Source organism: Sceloporus occidentalis, unplaced genomic scaffold, assembly GCF_023333645.1.
Source record: "Sceloporus occidentalis isolate IW3139 unplaced genomic scaffold, rSceOcc1.0.p SCAF_1, whole genome shotgun sequence".
In the NCBI taxonomy this organism is placed as follows: Eukaryota; Metazoa; Chordata; class Lepidosauria; order Squamata; family Phrynosomatidae; genus Sceloporus; species Sceloporus occidentalis.
In genome coordinates this window covers 290,611,914-290,625,204 of record NW_028316981.1, presented here as the reverse complement: position 1 = coordinate 290,625,204, position 13,291 = coordinate 290,611,914, and the positions used below count along the sequence as shown (strand labels likewise).

The window sequence follows — 13,291 nt, the reverse complement described above, 5'->3', positions numbered from 1 at the left end:
TGACAACTCACTGATTTGTCATCTGTACTTCTCTTACATGCTTCACAGTTGTCCACCCCAGTCTACAGTATCACTGAATTACATCAACTTTTAAACACCTAAATAGACTATGGCACAGTATATACCACAAACAAGTGGCATACCGGCAACCGCATGGTCCCTAACTCTACTACATGTGGACGGCATAACAATGGCGGCGCTCTGTGTACACAGGCGCCACCATTGTTACGTAACTGCCATGTGGCGTCTGCAAGTTGCCGTGAGGCGCTTACATAACAAGTGTGCCAGTGGCACACTTGTTATACCACCCCTGTGGCTCAAAAAGAACCCGGGTTTTCCAGGTTCTTTTTCCACCGTAGGGAACCCACGCAGTTTGGAGGCTGCGGCTTCTGTCCAGGAGAAATTAGGCTGCTGGCAGGCCGCCCTTTTCAAGCAGTCTGTCCCACGCCTAAATTTCTTTAGTTGCTGTACAATTTTTACACAAACTAAATATCACAGAATCATGATAAAAGTCAACATAAAGCCAAAAACAAACATACATTAGTACTTTTAATAGTAATGTGTAGGATTTCACAGTCCATGACTAGTGGATGCTTGAAGATAAGATCATACACTCCAGATGCAAGAGGATAAAACTGTAGGAAATTAACAATTCATAAAGCAGAAGTAACCTTCCTAACTTTGTTTCCTGCTCTGCTACCCTAATAAAATGGATCCTTCGTATTTGCTGCAGTTCAGTTCCAGGGCCCTCTGTGGATACTAAAAATCCATGGATGCTAAAGCCCCATTAAATACAGTGGCATAATAAAACGAAGTCCTGTATATAAAATGGCAAAATCAAGGTTTGCTTTTTGGAATTAAGACTTAAAAAATATATTTTGAAGCTGTGGACTTTTGAATCTGTGGATAAAGGATCCATGGATACAGAGAGACAACTGTACTTTGACACATCCAAAGGACCTGACATAATGTCCTTTCCCATCCTTTCATCCTTTTTCTCATTCCTTCAAGGCCTTACAAATATTTACTGAAAAGGAACAAGATCAGTCCATCTGAATATTTGGGGTGGGTGCGGTTCCCAGGAGAGTCTTATGTAGTATGAGATCAGCCTTCTCTTTGAAAAGCCACTGCACCCTCTTAAAGGTATAAGGCTAGTCGTGAATAATTTGGTTAGGTTGCTGTAGACCAGTCATTAGATTAGATTTAGATTGCATTAGACTTAATTTATACACTGCTTTTCTTAACCTTTTGGCAGGCATAGGAAATATGTGGCCTTCTAATAATAATAATAATAATAATAATAATAATAATAATAAGACTTTATTTCTATACTGCTTTTCCGGTGATCAAAGCGGTGTACAGCAAAAATGTTAATACATACAAGTTAAGATAAAAACCGCGAATCTCTAGGTGTTGTTGGACTACAAGTCACATCATCTTCCACCACTGACAAGGCTAGCTAAGGTCAAATGGGATTTTCAGTCCAAAAATATTTTATTGGTCATAATTTCCACCTAAAATGTAATCAATATTCTTGTACACCACCCTTCTTTTTCTTAAAAAAAAAACACAAAGTTAGAGATGCAGAAGTGGGGAAAAAATCATCAATAGTTTCTGTCTGGTAAAACTGTTCACTTTCTTCATGTTATATTTCTCTTGAATATGTGACAAACTCAACACCAAACAGCAGAATCTCTTGAAGAATCTTGACAGCAAATGATCAAATTCTGATCAAAGTGGCATGCAGTGGATCCTTACTTCCTGCTGGTGTTTTTGAGTTGTTCAATAAGAATACACTTTTCATCTCTAAAAGATTAACTGTTTATCAAATCACTAATCATGTATGATTAAGCTATGTATGTTTTCTTTATAGTGATAACTTCACCTGATCTGCACAAACATGGGGAGATATGGGTAGTTCCCAACACTGATCATGTGTGTACAAGATTCTTCTTTGTGTAAGTACAGAGGACTTTTCAACTATATGCTTTTCTTATGTGGTCTGTTAAATTTCAAAACTTTTTTTTTAAAAAAAGGACATAAAATTTGTTAAAACGCTTTTGATGTTGTACAGCACGTGAGGCAACACGTCAGTGTTTGGAACCAGATTTTCCACCTTCGTGACTGTAGTCAGCAGCTTGTGAGCTGGAGAAACACCTCTCCCTTTCTTAATGAGCAAAGAGACACTGTAAACCTCTCAGATAAGGCTTTTATTCTTAGAAGTTCCACTGTGTACAACAATATATACATCGACACCATCCACACGAGTAACAACCCTCTCTGAAGTAAAATGCTCATCACTATCTAAGAAAGGCTCTGTGAGGCCCACTAGGCTTTGCCTCTCCCTCTGGTGCCACAAAGGATCCAGCCACCCTCCTGAGTGGCTTTTCAGACTGGTGGCATCCTATAGTACTTTACAGAACTTGGTGACTATCTTTTTGATGTCACTTCCTGTTTAAATGCCTAATCATTATGGCTCAGAGTAACCCTTTAATGCCTGGTTACTATTAAAAACCCCATTGTACATTTTCCTTGTGACTCTATATCCCAACAAAATTAAATAGCAAGACAAAAATGATATTCGATAAAGTTTCTGTTTTGCTTCCTAGTGTACTGGCTGCTGTAGTTTTTCCTCTTCTAGCTCCACATTCTACTAATGTTGGAAAATTTCCTTTCTCCCCTTTGCTTTTGGTTTCATTTAAAAAGGGGGTAGGCAACTTCTTTGCCTCCAGATGTTGATGGACTGCAGTGCTAACCAACATAGCCAGTGATGATGGAATGAAGTAAGTTGCAGTCCAACAGCAGGTGGAGGGGCACAGGCTGCCCACACCAACATAAAGCTTTATAGTAGGCTGTATTCTGGGGACTACTCACCCAAGCAACCACTCATCTGCCTCTCAGGGATTCTTTATTTCAAGAGTGGGGAAATGTGGCCTGTGGAGCACATATGGCTATCCAAACCACTTCTTTGTGGCCTCCGGAACTCCTTAGAACATCCTCTAAATTCCAATCTCCATTTTTGTTTTTAAAAATAAGATCTATTTTGCCCAACAGTGGTGCCAAATCAAAACTGCTGGAAACCACAGCAGTTCTGATTCTTCTACTACCCAAATCCCCAAAGACTTTTAAAAACACCCCCTCATCCTGAGTATCAGCTGAAAAGAAAAACAGAAATAATGTCCTGTTACTTCTGGTTTCAGTTTTGTGTGATGGTGCTGACTGGTGGGTATATGTTACCTCAACACAATTGTACATCTATGTTTTACCCAAACTGGTAATTACTGCATATTTTTGTGCAACATCCAACCATAGGTGAATATTGAATGTGCCATAGAATTACTCTTATAGGGCAAGGATGGTTCATTTCAGAATGCCCAGGGTGCCATTTTCCAACTCCAGAACTCTGTGTAGGCCTCACACAGTCCAAACGTAACCTCCTAAAACAATTAAAACTGAAAGTGATGAGATAAGAATGACCTTCAGTTTTGATTGTTTGACTGAAGGTCATTCTTATCTCATCACTTCCAGTTTAAATGGCTCTTGAAATGAGTCATCCCTGTTCTATTCTCTTGAAGACTGCATGAAGCTCATGGACCATATTTTGTCTACCTCTGCCCTGGGTTGACAAGTGGTAGGAGCACATCCCCAGCCATGACCAACAACCTGTTAGAAGGGCTGCACGGTCAATCTGAGCATCCTTTGCAGTATGAGTATCTCAGAAAACTAATTGACATCAAGACTGAAAGTGCAACCCCCCACTGTTTTAGTGCATGTACGATTGCTGTGACCACTAGTGGCACAACCTTGCAAATTTGATGACTGTAAGGTCAGGGAATTCAGCCTCATAAGTTATTTGTTAGTTGTGCTCTTTATATAATGATTTCTGTAGAATGTATTCAGCAGTAGGATATAGCAGGTACACTATGTAACATTTCACCAGCTGGTTGTGTCCACCAGGAGAACAGCCCTCCCTCCTATAGCCTAGTGTTCCACAGGTATTCAGCTCAGTTTTCCCAAAGTGGTCTTTCCCATCACAAATATGGAGCATTCATTTTCACCTAGCTTGGTTTGTTGTTTGTTCCTAACAGTATTCCTCTCAGCTTGGATGACAGCTGGGTGTTCAGATCAAGAGTAGGCATGGTTCCTAGAGAGCATCAAGTTGTAGGCATGATGCCTAGGAGCCAGGAGATGCACAAAGAGTAACAGGGAACCTGTTGTTGCCCAGATGGAGGGAAACTGGCATGTCTGCAGCACATTTCTCACTTGCATGAGACTGGCACTCTATTATCACCTCACTTTTCCAACCAGGGAGGATCACGGGTCACTGAGCCAGCCCCTGACCTGTAGTGTCTTCCCTCAATCAGCAGTAATAGTGGTATAAAGAATCTGTGTCTAATCCATAGATCCTCTGGTTAGCCTCATGACACCTGTGTCCCTTAAACCATAACACCATCTAGGTTCTACTGCAGCCTTCCTTTCAGAAAGCAATGGGAAAAAGAAAAAGTATAAAATGACTACTGCTTAGGGCTGTAAGAACTTCTTGTTTCTCTGTTTTTCTTTAGCCTCATGACTGCAACCTGTCATAAAGCAAAAATATTGCACAAATTATTCTTTTCTCCACCTAAGTCCAAATGATATATAGGATGAATAACCATACTGTTTCTGAAAGAGTGGATGGTTTAAAATATTAAGCATTTTTCTTCTGTACACTTTTTTTTAGATATGAAGATGGCCAAGTAGGTGATACAAGTATAAACACTCAAGAGCCAAGCATTCATAAAGAGATCCTCCGGGTCATTGGTAATCAAACTGCTACAGGTTAAAAGGACCACTCTTTACTCCTTTGTGTGATTTGAGAGCCTTCCTCAGTCTCAAAGCTGGATTTTGAACTGAAGAAGATTTGGAAGAAAAAAAAGAAACTAGTTTATTGTTATTCTGAACAAGTTAACCCTTTGAATACTTTTTTTCTTACCTAGCATTTCTTATCACAGGGGGGGGGGACACCTAAAAGAGATGCGAACAAGCAACTGTAGAAATGAAGAGTATATTGATACCATGAAATTGACATTAAAACAGAGAGTTTTGGTTGTTCAAAATAAACAGAATTTGAAAAGGAGTTTTGTGCTGATATTTTTATATTAAAGACTTGAATTGGACAATTTTAGTACTGTATACCTGTATTTTAAATTTAAGACGACTGAAATGGAAACAGTCGTCTTCATTTTTTTTAAAAAAAAGTGGAAACATAGTACAGGATATTTTGCAATAAGTAGAATATTCACATGTTAACATGCTATAGAAATTCATTACCCCAAATGTAATAAGTAAGATGGAAACGTTAGCTGTAATATATTTATTCTGCTATATACAAACCATGTACAGGATTCAAAATGTTAAAGGAAGAAAACTTTTTTGTTGTACCAACATACTTGCCAACATAAAAACAATTATTTTACCAATAACTGCCCATAAGAGCATAAATTTGGTCTTGCACAACTTTCATTCTTTTAGTTATAATTTTGGGAAGAAAAGTTCCTGGTGGATTCAGCCAATGCATCCGAGTGTTTGTTGTTTTTTTTTCATTCTTTTAAAGACAACTATACGAAGTAACAGATACTTTTTTTTTAACAAGAATTCAATTTGGCATTTATTCAGCAGATAATGAATGCCTGAACTATCAATGTTGTCTTTATGAAATCATCAAATGATCCTAGGTGGAACACCATATCGTCACTGCTTTGAAAATCCAGCCACCTTCTTTGGTTCCTTCTGGAGTTATGTGGCAAGAGTCATGAGACTGAAGAGGTACATTTCTTTTCAGGAGTTCCTAAATGTGGTTCAGTTGCAGTGTTTCTCTGAAAACGATACCATTTTCTCCTCTCCCTCCCTCTTTATGTTTTTTTCTTTCTCTGTGCATAATAGAAGTATACTTTTGAATCTACCATTTCATGTTGATCTGTGAAATCTGGAAAAGAATCACCCACATCTATCAAATCTGTAGAGTTGGTTCACACACAACATATACTTTGTATACATAGCAGGATATACCTTAACATTTTGTTCATGTACATTCTTACATTGTGCATAGACTTTTAATGTGAACTGGAGACTCTACAGGGAAGATGCATTCATCCATTGTTTTTTGTTTTTTTTTCATCCATTGCCAGATAGGTAGCATGAATGGGGCTTGCTTACATAGAACTTGATTCACAGTGAAAACTCTATGTGCCAAGTGGGCCCAAACTTGTGCCTCAACCCTCTACATATATTTCCTACACTTCTGGACAATGAAAATCGGTGGACATCTTATTCAGTATTAGAAAATGAGTTTGTTGGATCCAGTAACATGAAATCATGACATGCCTAGGGACCAATTCTAGAAGATGCTAAGCATCTATTCTCAGTCCAATTCAAGATTGTTATTATATTGTATTCTGCATTGCTAATAGCAATTAAATCATCAGGGAATTCACCTCTGTATCATTCTTTTTGATGAAATACAAACTCTGAAAAAAATCATTTCCTAGTATAAATAATCAGAACGAGAATTCAGCAAATATGGGCAACAGCAATATTAATGTCTCCTAATAGTACTAGCACCTAATCAGTGAGGAATGCCTAATGGAATCCATTTCATCTGATTAACCATATGATAATTAGCCGGGAAGCTTGCTATAGCACATTCCCTCATGAGAAATTTTCAAATTATTTTTTTTCTTCTAGGCTTAATTTAACTTGTTTAAAGGTTATGTGATCTCCTAGATGATAGACTAAATTCTATTCAGCAGAACAAACGGGGCCATGTAGTGCTCAGTTGACTGGGACATTCATGGGAATTGATAGCTGCATAAAATATAGCAGTTCATGTTCTGGTACTGAAGCACCTTTATTACAGATGACTAATCTTCATAACAATTAAACATCGGCTTCAAATGGCAGGCATATTGTCTCATCTGATACCCCATCATGATTTCTCATTGTCCATAGGACCTACCACAGAGGTGGGCAGACTCCAGCCCTTCTAGATTTCCTGGATCATCCTTTTTCTGAGGTTAAAAAAAGGGGATAAATCACCTCTTCCAAATGCTTCCTGTTGTAGGAATGGCAAAGTGCAGCCCATGGGCTACATGTGGCCCCTTAGGGCCTCCCTGGGTTCAAAGAAAATTTATTTTTTTAACGATTTTCACCTAACCTCAAATGATTTCTAGTGGAGTTTGAAGGCAAGTTATTGTGTTTTTGCACCTGAGCTATTTTACATTCAGGAAAGTTTTTTTTTAACAACAGGAAATAACCTGAAAGTCACTTCCTGTTTGCTCCTCTGTATTGTTTAACAGAATGGGGAAAACTGTTTTTCAAGAAGAAAAGTGGACATCTGGCCATTTCCAATTTTTTGTCCCTTTTTAAAGCAAATTTTTGACCGTTCTTATCCTGAACCAAGAACTAGCAACATGAACACAGCATTGCTGCTGTAACAGATTAAGCACCAAACCCTCTCATCCATTGATTTCTCTTTTGTATCATGGCCACTTGAATAAGTATTTGTCTAGAAGTGATCCCAGATACATCCTTCCACATGGATGTCCCTTGTTATAGAACATGAATGGGCAAAGGTGCTGCAGCTTCCATCAGCACAGCCATGGGTGAGGAATGAAGGGAACTGCAGTCCAGCAGCATTTGTAGGGCACACATTTCCTGTCCTTGTTATACACAGATTGGGCAGAAGAAAGACTATCAACAGAACAAAGGCAATGAAGAGGCATCATCATCATCAACCATCACAAGCCGAGTATGTTCATATACATCACTTGCCTTCTCTGTTCCTGTTTATTAAACTCTTAATTGAATCTTGGAACTGATTACCTTGAAAAAATTTGTGTATGATGTAATGTTAGGCTGTATCAGTTTCATTTCTGATGAAATCCCAACCACACATACAAGTCATCACAAGCAGGCATTCAAGAACTATACACTGTCCTAACTACACTCTCCCCTCATACATTTCTGTCATCTGCTATAGTTGTAGCAAAACTTTCTGAAGGGCTCCAGTACCTGTGAAGGCTCTCTACACAATTTGCATCACTGTTCCATATCAGTGAAATCCCTGCTCAACATCACACAGAGAGCTTTGGGAGATACTGTGCCTTTTCCCCTTCAGAAAGTAACTTTTCACAAGAAGAGGATTTGATGATGATTTTCACAGGAAGAGGATTTGATGATGAAAGGATGCAGGACTAATGCACTCTCCTTCCTCGTGCTTTCATTAAACACAGTTCCTAAATGTCCGGTGAAAACTTCTATGTTGAAGTCCTCAGTACCATGCACAGTCCATTGCTATATTTGAAGAACAGAGCAATAAAATATTGGTGTTGCCAGAGGGGAAGGAATTTACAACAGTGGTTTCAAGCAATATGTTTACAATGCCTACAGAGAGTGCTAGCCTTTCCACATGGAAACTAGAACTGATGGATTACTTTGAGAATGTGTCACTGATTTATCCCTATGGGAGGAATTCATTAATCATATGATTAATTGTGAACTACTCCTTAATTAGCTGAATACCTAGCTGAAAACTATTTAAAATTCAGAGTCGAGGATCCATAGTGGAATGGGTAGTATCAACCCACCATTTTCATTATTGTACAAAATGTTGTGCACAGTAGTATGGATGCCCATCCCACAATGGGTACAGTGACCTTTGGACATTGTCAGTGGTCTATGTGTTACTATAAATGACAGAAGCTCTGTGAATTTTGACATTTAAAATTAGTTCAGAAGACTTCAAAAAGCCAGAGGAACAATCTGAAAATTGTTAATTTTTTTCTGATACATTTAAGTCTCAATTGGATGGCCTTGATGAATATCTATCTTTTATCTTCATTTCCTTAATTTACTGGATTGGAATCCTTGATGTAGTTAAGCCTTAAAATGCCACAGAAAAAAACATTAATGACTTTTCTCTACTAAAAAAACTACAAAAAATTGTAAACATCACAATGAACTAAGGGCAAAATTCACTACGGCAGTTATGGATATATTACCTAGCATTCATCACTGGTTCATATTCACAATCTTTCCTACACTGTTCCCTACTTTAGGGGATATTTAGGGATTGTGAGCGTCCCTCTGAACAATCCCTATTTACCAGGCAGCAGCCACTGAGATCAACAGAGGCATGTTCTCCTGTCGATGAGTAAGCTGCTAACTGATGTTCCCACCCACCTCGTACAGGCAATGTCTGGTGCAAGGGACGCTTGTTTGGGCTGTCATAAATGAGATCACTCATGAAGGGAGAAAGTCAGTGAACTGCTTTCCAGTCAACAGGGGAACATGCCCCTGTTGTTTGCAGTCACTGCTGCCGAGTAAATGGGGACTGGGTGGGACTGGGCTGGGAGACACTCCGTAGCTAGGTAACTACAGTGGTTATGTGGCTACATAGCTGATACAGGATTCTGGCCTAAGTCTCTGACACTTAACTGTATCATATACCTATATATTCACATGTATTCAATACATTTGATGCAGGATAATGGTCTATGCTGTACTGCCAGTCTCCTACTTTTCACTGCCCCTCACCCCAGACCAAACACAGTTCTCCTTCTACTGCCTTGTAAGTGTAATTGTTCCAATGGAAGCCCACAAATCTATAACAGAGATGGGGCCTCAAGATGGGGTCTCTATCAAACAACAGTTTCCTCTCTATTAGCAGCCAGACTGAGAAAATGAGTGTAGAAAATGCTAAAGTTTCCCACTTGTTTGTTTCCTTTTTGCTTCTGTGATTGCCAAAAAAGGAGATAGGTATAGATCTGAAATCATTGATCTGTCTGGTCTTGAATGGTCAGTCTGAATACTTCTTGCAAATCATTCTCAAGCCTCTGAGTCAGAAATAGATTTCTTTGGCTGTCTCTGAATACAGTGGAGTCTTGTGAGTGGGTTGGCTTTTTTGAGGAGGCAAGAATATAACTGAAAATAATTGTTTTTACAAGTTTAGCCATTCTTCCCAAACCACCCCACAGATTTCATCTTTCACTTCCTGCACTATGAAGGTCCACAACCTATCCCTTCTATCTCTCCAATGTTTCTTCCAAAACAATACAACACACTGTTCATTCATTCTTCCATCTTTCATGCATCCATGAATAACAATGTTAGCTGTTGACAGGATGCCGCTTCATTGCTTTACTGTAAGATTCCACCTAAATATTATGAAGAAGTTATTTACTGTAATTGACTGAAATGGATTGCCTCAGAGTGTGGTAGACTTTCTTTCTTTAGAGATCTTTAAGCAGAGGCTGAATGACCATCTTTTGGGAGGTGCTATGCTATTCTCTGAACCCTCTCTATACATTTCATTAGTGTGGGAAAGTACCTCCTATGAGATGATCTTGGGAAACTGTAGTGGCTGACTGTTAAAAAGTGCTGTGCTAAATTCATACCAATCTTTTCATAAGTTGTCTGCCTCCCTATAAGACGGCAATACTGAGGAATGTCTATTTTCCCCGCATCTTTAACAAGATGGAACAAACAGTGTGTGCTCTCTATTTTACAATTTATGTGCAATTTTCTTGTGTACACTGCTTCTTTAGTTTCATGTCCTTCCCCAAAAGCCTCCTGGAGTCTTAATATTATGAGATCCATCTCTTGGGGCTTTTAATCTGCTCCCTACTGGTTAACTGAAATATGAAAAAGCCTTTATTGTTGTTATTGTTGCTGATGTTGGTAAAATACTAATAAAGACAACAGCAACAGCTGTTGCAAAAACAACAAAAATGGCACTCAGTTTTGAAGCTCACAACAGACAGCAGCACTGGACAGCCCAAAAGGAGCAGCTCCTGAAAAGCTCTTGGGGGCTTCTCAAATGATCTGATGTGGTGGATCATCATGTTGTTTTTTACCCAATGCACCAGGGACAAGCACCATATTTGTGGCCATTGCCAAGAACTGTTTTTTTCCTGGAAGCTTGCTGCAGACCAGCAGCCATTGACTTAACATTTTGAATAGAGCTGTTCTAGGAGGTGTTCTTCAGAAAGCCTGGGAAGTTCTAAAGCACATGATAATGCACTCATGGGATGCAATTGAAAACACATGTATCTCTTTTGGTGTTATATGGGGCCAACTATAATGGAACATTGTAAACACAATTAGAAGTCCCAAAATAGATTCTTAACAGGAATACAACAAATTTTATCTTAAATTTGGCACACATACACTGTCCCAAAAAATTCCAAGCATTTAGTGAGGTGCCTGTTCAGCTCTTTATTGCAGGAGCCTTCTTCCTGTGCTGCTCTGTCATACTGAAACATTTGGAAGCCAATCTTTAAGCCCTAAATAATAGTTACAAAACAGTTGGAAATGTATAACAGAAATTCCCCAGTAAGGAATTAATCCTTTGTTCCTGCCTAAATACTAACTGAAAATGCAACTACCTTATTCAAGGTGTTAAGTCTGATTCTGCCCTTGGTTAGTTTCTTTTGAGATACTATTGTCACAAAATACCAAAAATGAGATGTCTACATATAAATGGTTGTCTATAAGGATGTAACATGTCACCACTTCCCTTTTCCATGCACATTCATTACATCATGGTGCCACCAACTATAGATCGTTTGGGAGCAACAAACAAAGGGAACTATTGGTCTCGCAACCATCTTATGGGTCTTCTAGTCCACTAGCAAAGATGATGCCAGATTAAAAGTCCCTTTGATTTGATCCTGTAGGTCTCGTATGTTATCGGCATAAGGAGCTAGGATTCTCTTGCTAATGCCCCAAGTGTGTGGCAATACAGTGTCCCAGATTATACTTTTGCACCACACACTCAGTTTCAAGATATTATAACCCATGAAAATATCATTATTCTTCCCCAGTAATTACATGTATCCCTTTAAATAGTTCAGTGAAGTACTAAGTAAAAGCAGTGGTATTTTTGTAACACTTCACTGGGAAACTTTCAGCATGAGTTAAGCAGAGTAGCTGTAATTTGTTTTCAGGTTTCTGTACTTTCCATGAGTGCATATCAAGCATAAATGGCAAGGTAGCAGGCTTTCTGTTCCAGGATAGGAAAACTGCATCTAATGAATATCTGCCTGGCATTCAGTTGCAAGGAGACAGGTACGAAACCTTAGCTTACCATGAATATCCAGGAGGTGCACCTATCTGTCAGTTATTCCAGAAGTTCTGGGGAATTCATCAGTGAGTACTGTAGAAACACAGCACTAAAGAAATGTTGCCATTATTTTTGTGTGATCCATGTCCCACTACATGTCGCACCTGGATGAGAGCCAGAATATTTCATATATGGAATTCCTGCTTATAAGCCTATTGTTAAAGTTTTTCCCTAGACAAAATGGAAACAGAACATACATCATCCACCAGATTTATGTTTGATCACAAAAATATTATGCTTAATGTGCTCACTTGTTTCAGTGTGCATGTACTGTGGACATGCACTAATAATAATAATAATAATAATAATAATAATAATAATAATAATAATTTTTATTTATGTCCTGCCTCTCCCAAAAGATCGAGGCGGATCACAACTAAAATTACATAAATAAGTACAAGTTACATACATAATAAAATACATGATCCCTTATCCCCTTTCTAAAATTAATCCACATAATAAAATAACATTAAATACGATAAGAATTACTTAAAGTAGTCATATGTATATACCTCATAGATTCTATCATGGCAGTCCACCTGTCCCTCATTCAGATCCCATACATAGGGAACAAATTCAAACTTACATTGACTGGTGTTGTAGAGATTTTTCTCACAAAAATATTGTCCTCTCTGGATTGTGTAAGGGAAAATCTTTTCCCTGTATGTGGAAAAAAGTACACACTACGGAGATGGCTAGGCTAGCTTATAACTCTATTTTGAGTATCAAGCAAGATATCTCTGCATATTAAAACACACTTTAAGAATTAACCTGATACTTTGCTGAAAGTCATCATTACAAGCACTACTTCAAAATGAAAGGAGAAGAGCCTGATAAGTTTGACATCCAAAAAACAAAGGCTGGATGGCCATCTGTTGGGGGGTTGCTTTGAGTTCCTGCATGGCAGGGGGTTGGACTGGATGGCCCTTGTGGTCTCTTCCAACTCTATGAGTCTATGATTTTATGATAATTTAAAGTAGCAAGTACTTGATAGGACTGCATGCCTAATCCAATTCTATGATTCTGTGATTCAACCAAAACTGCAATTATGTTGGTTAGTCCCAACTAGATTAACTCCAATCAATCAATTGGTAAAAACTGAGCAAACATGTAGACAAATCTACTTGATTC

At 38.5% G+C, this 13,291-nt stretch overlaps 1 protein-coding gene across 2 annotated transcripts in view; it reads left to right on the top strand.

Annotated features, from left to right (window-relative positions):
• The window catches only part of PARP8 (poly(ADP-ribose) polymerase family member 8), a 236,281-nt gene extending 231,094 nt beyond the window's left edge, over positions 1-5,187 (top strand). For both annotated transcript variants that reach the window (XM_089495801.1, XM_089495794.1), the window contains 2 exons: positions 1,874-1,958; positions 4,721-5,187. In XM_089495801.1, coding sequence (XP_089351927.1) covers positions 1,874-1,958; positions 4,721-4,823 — 188 coding nt within the window. In that variant the 3' untranslated portion in view covers positions 4,824-5,187. The remainder of the gene's footprint in view (positions 1-1,873; positions 1,959-4,720) is intronic.
• Positions 5,188-13,291: the final 8,104 nt, after the last annotated feature.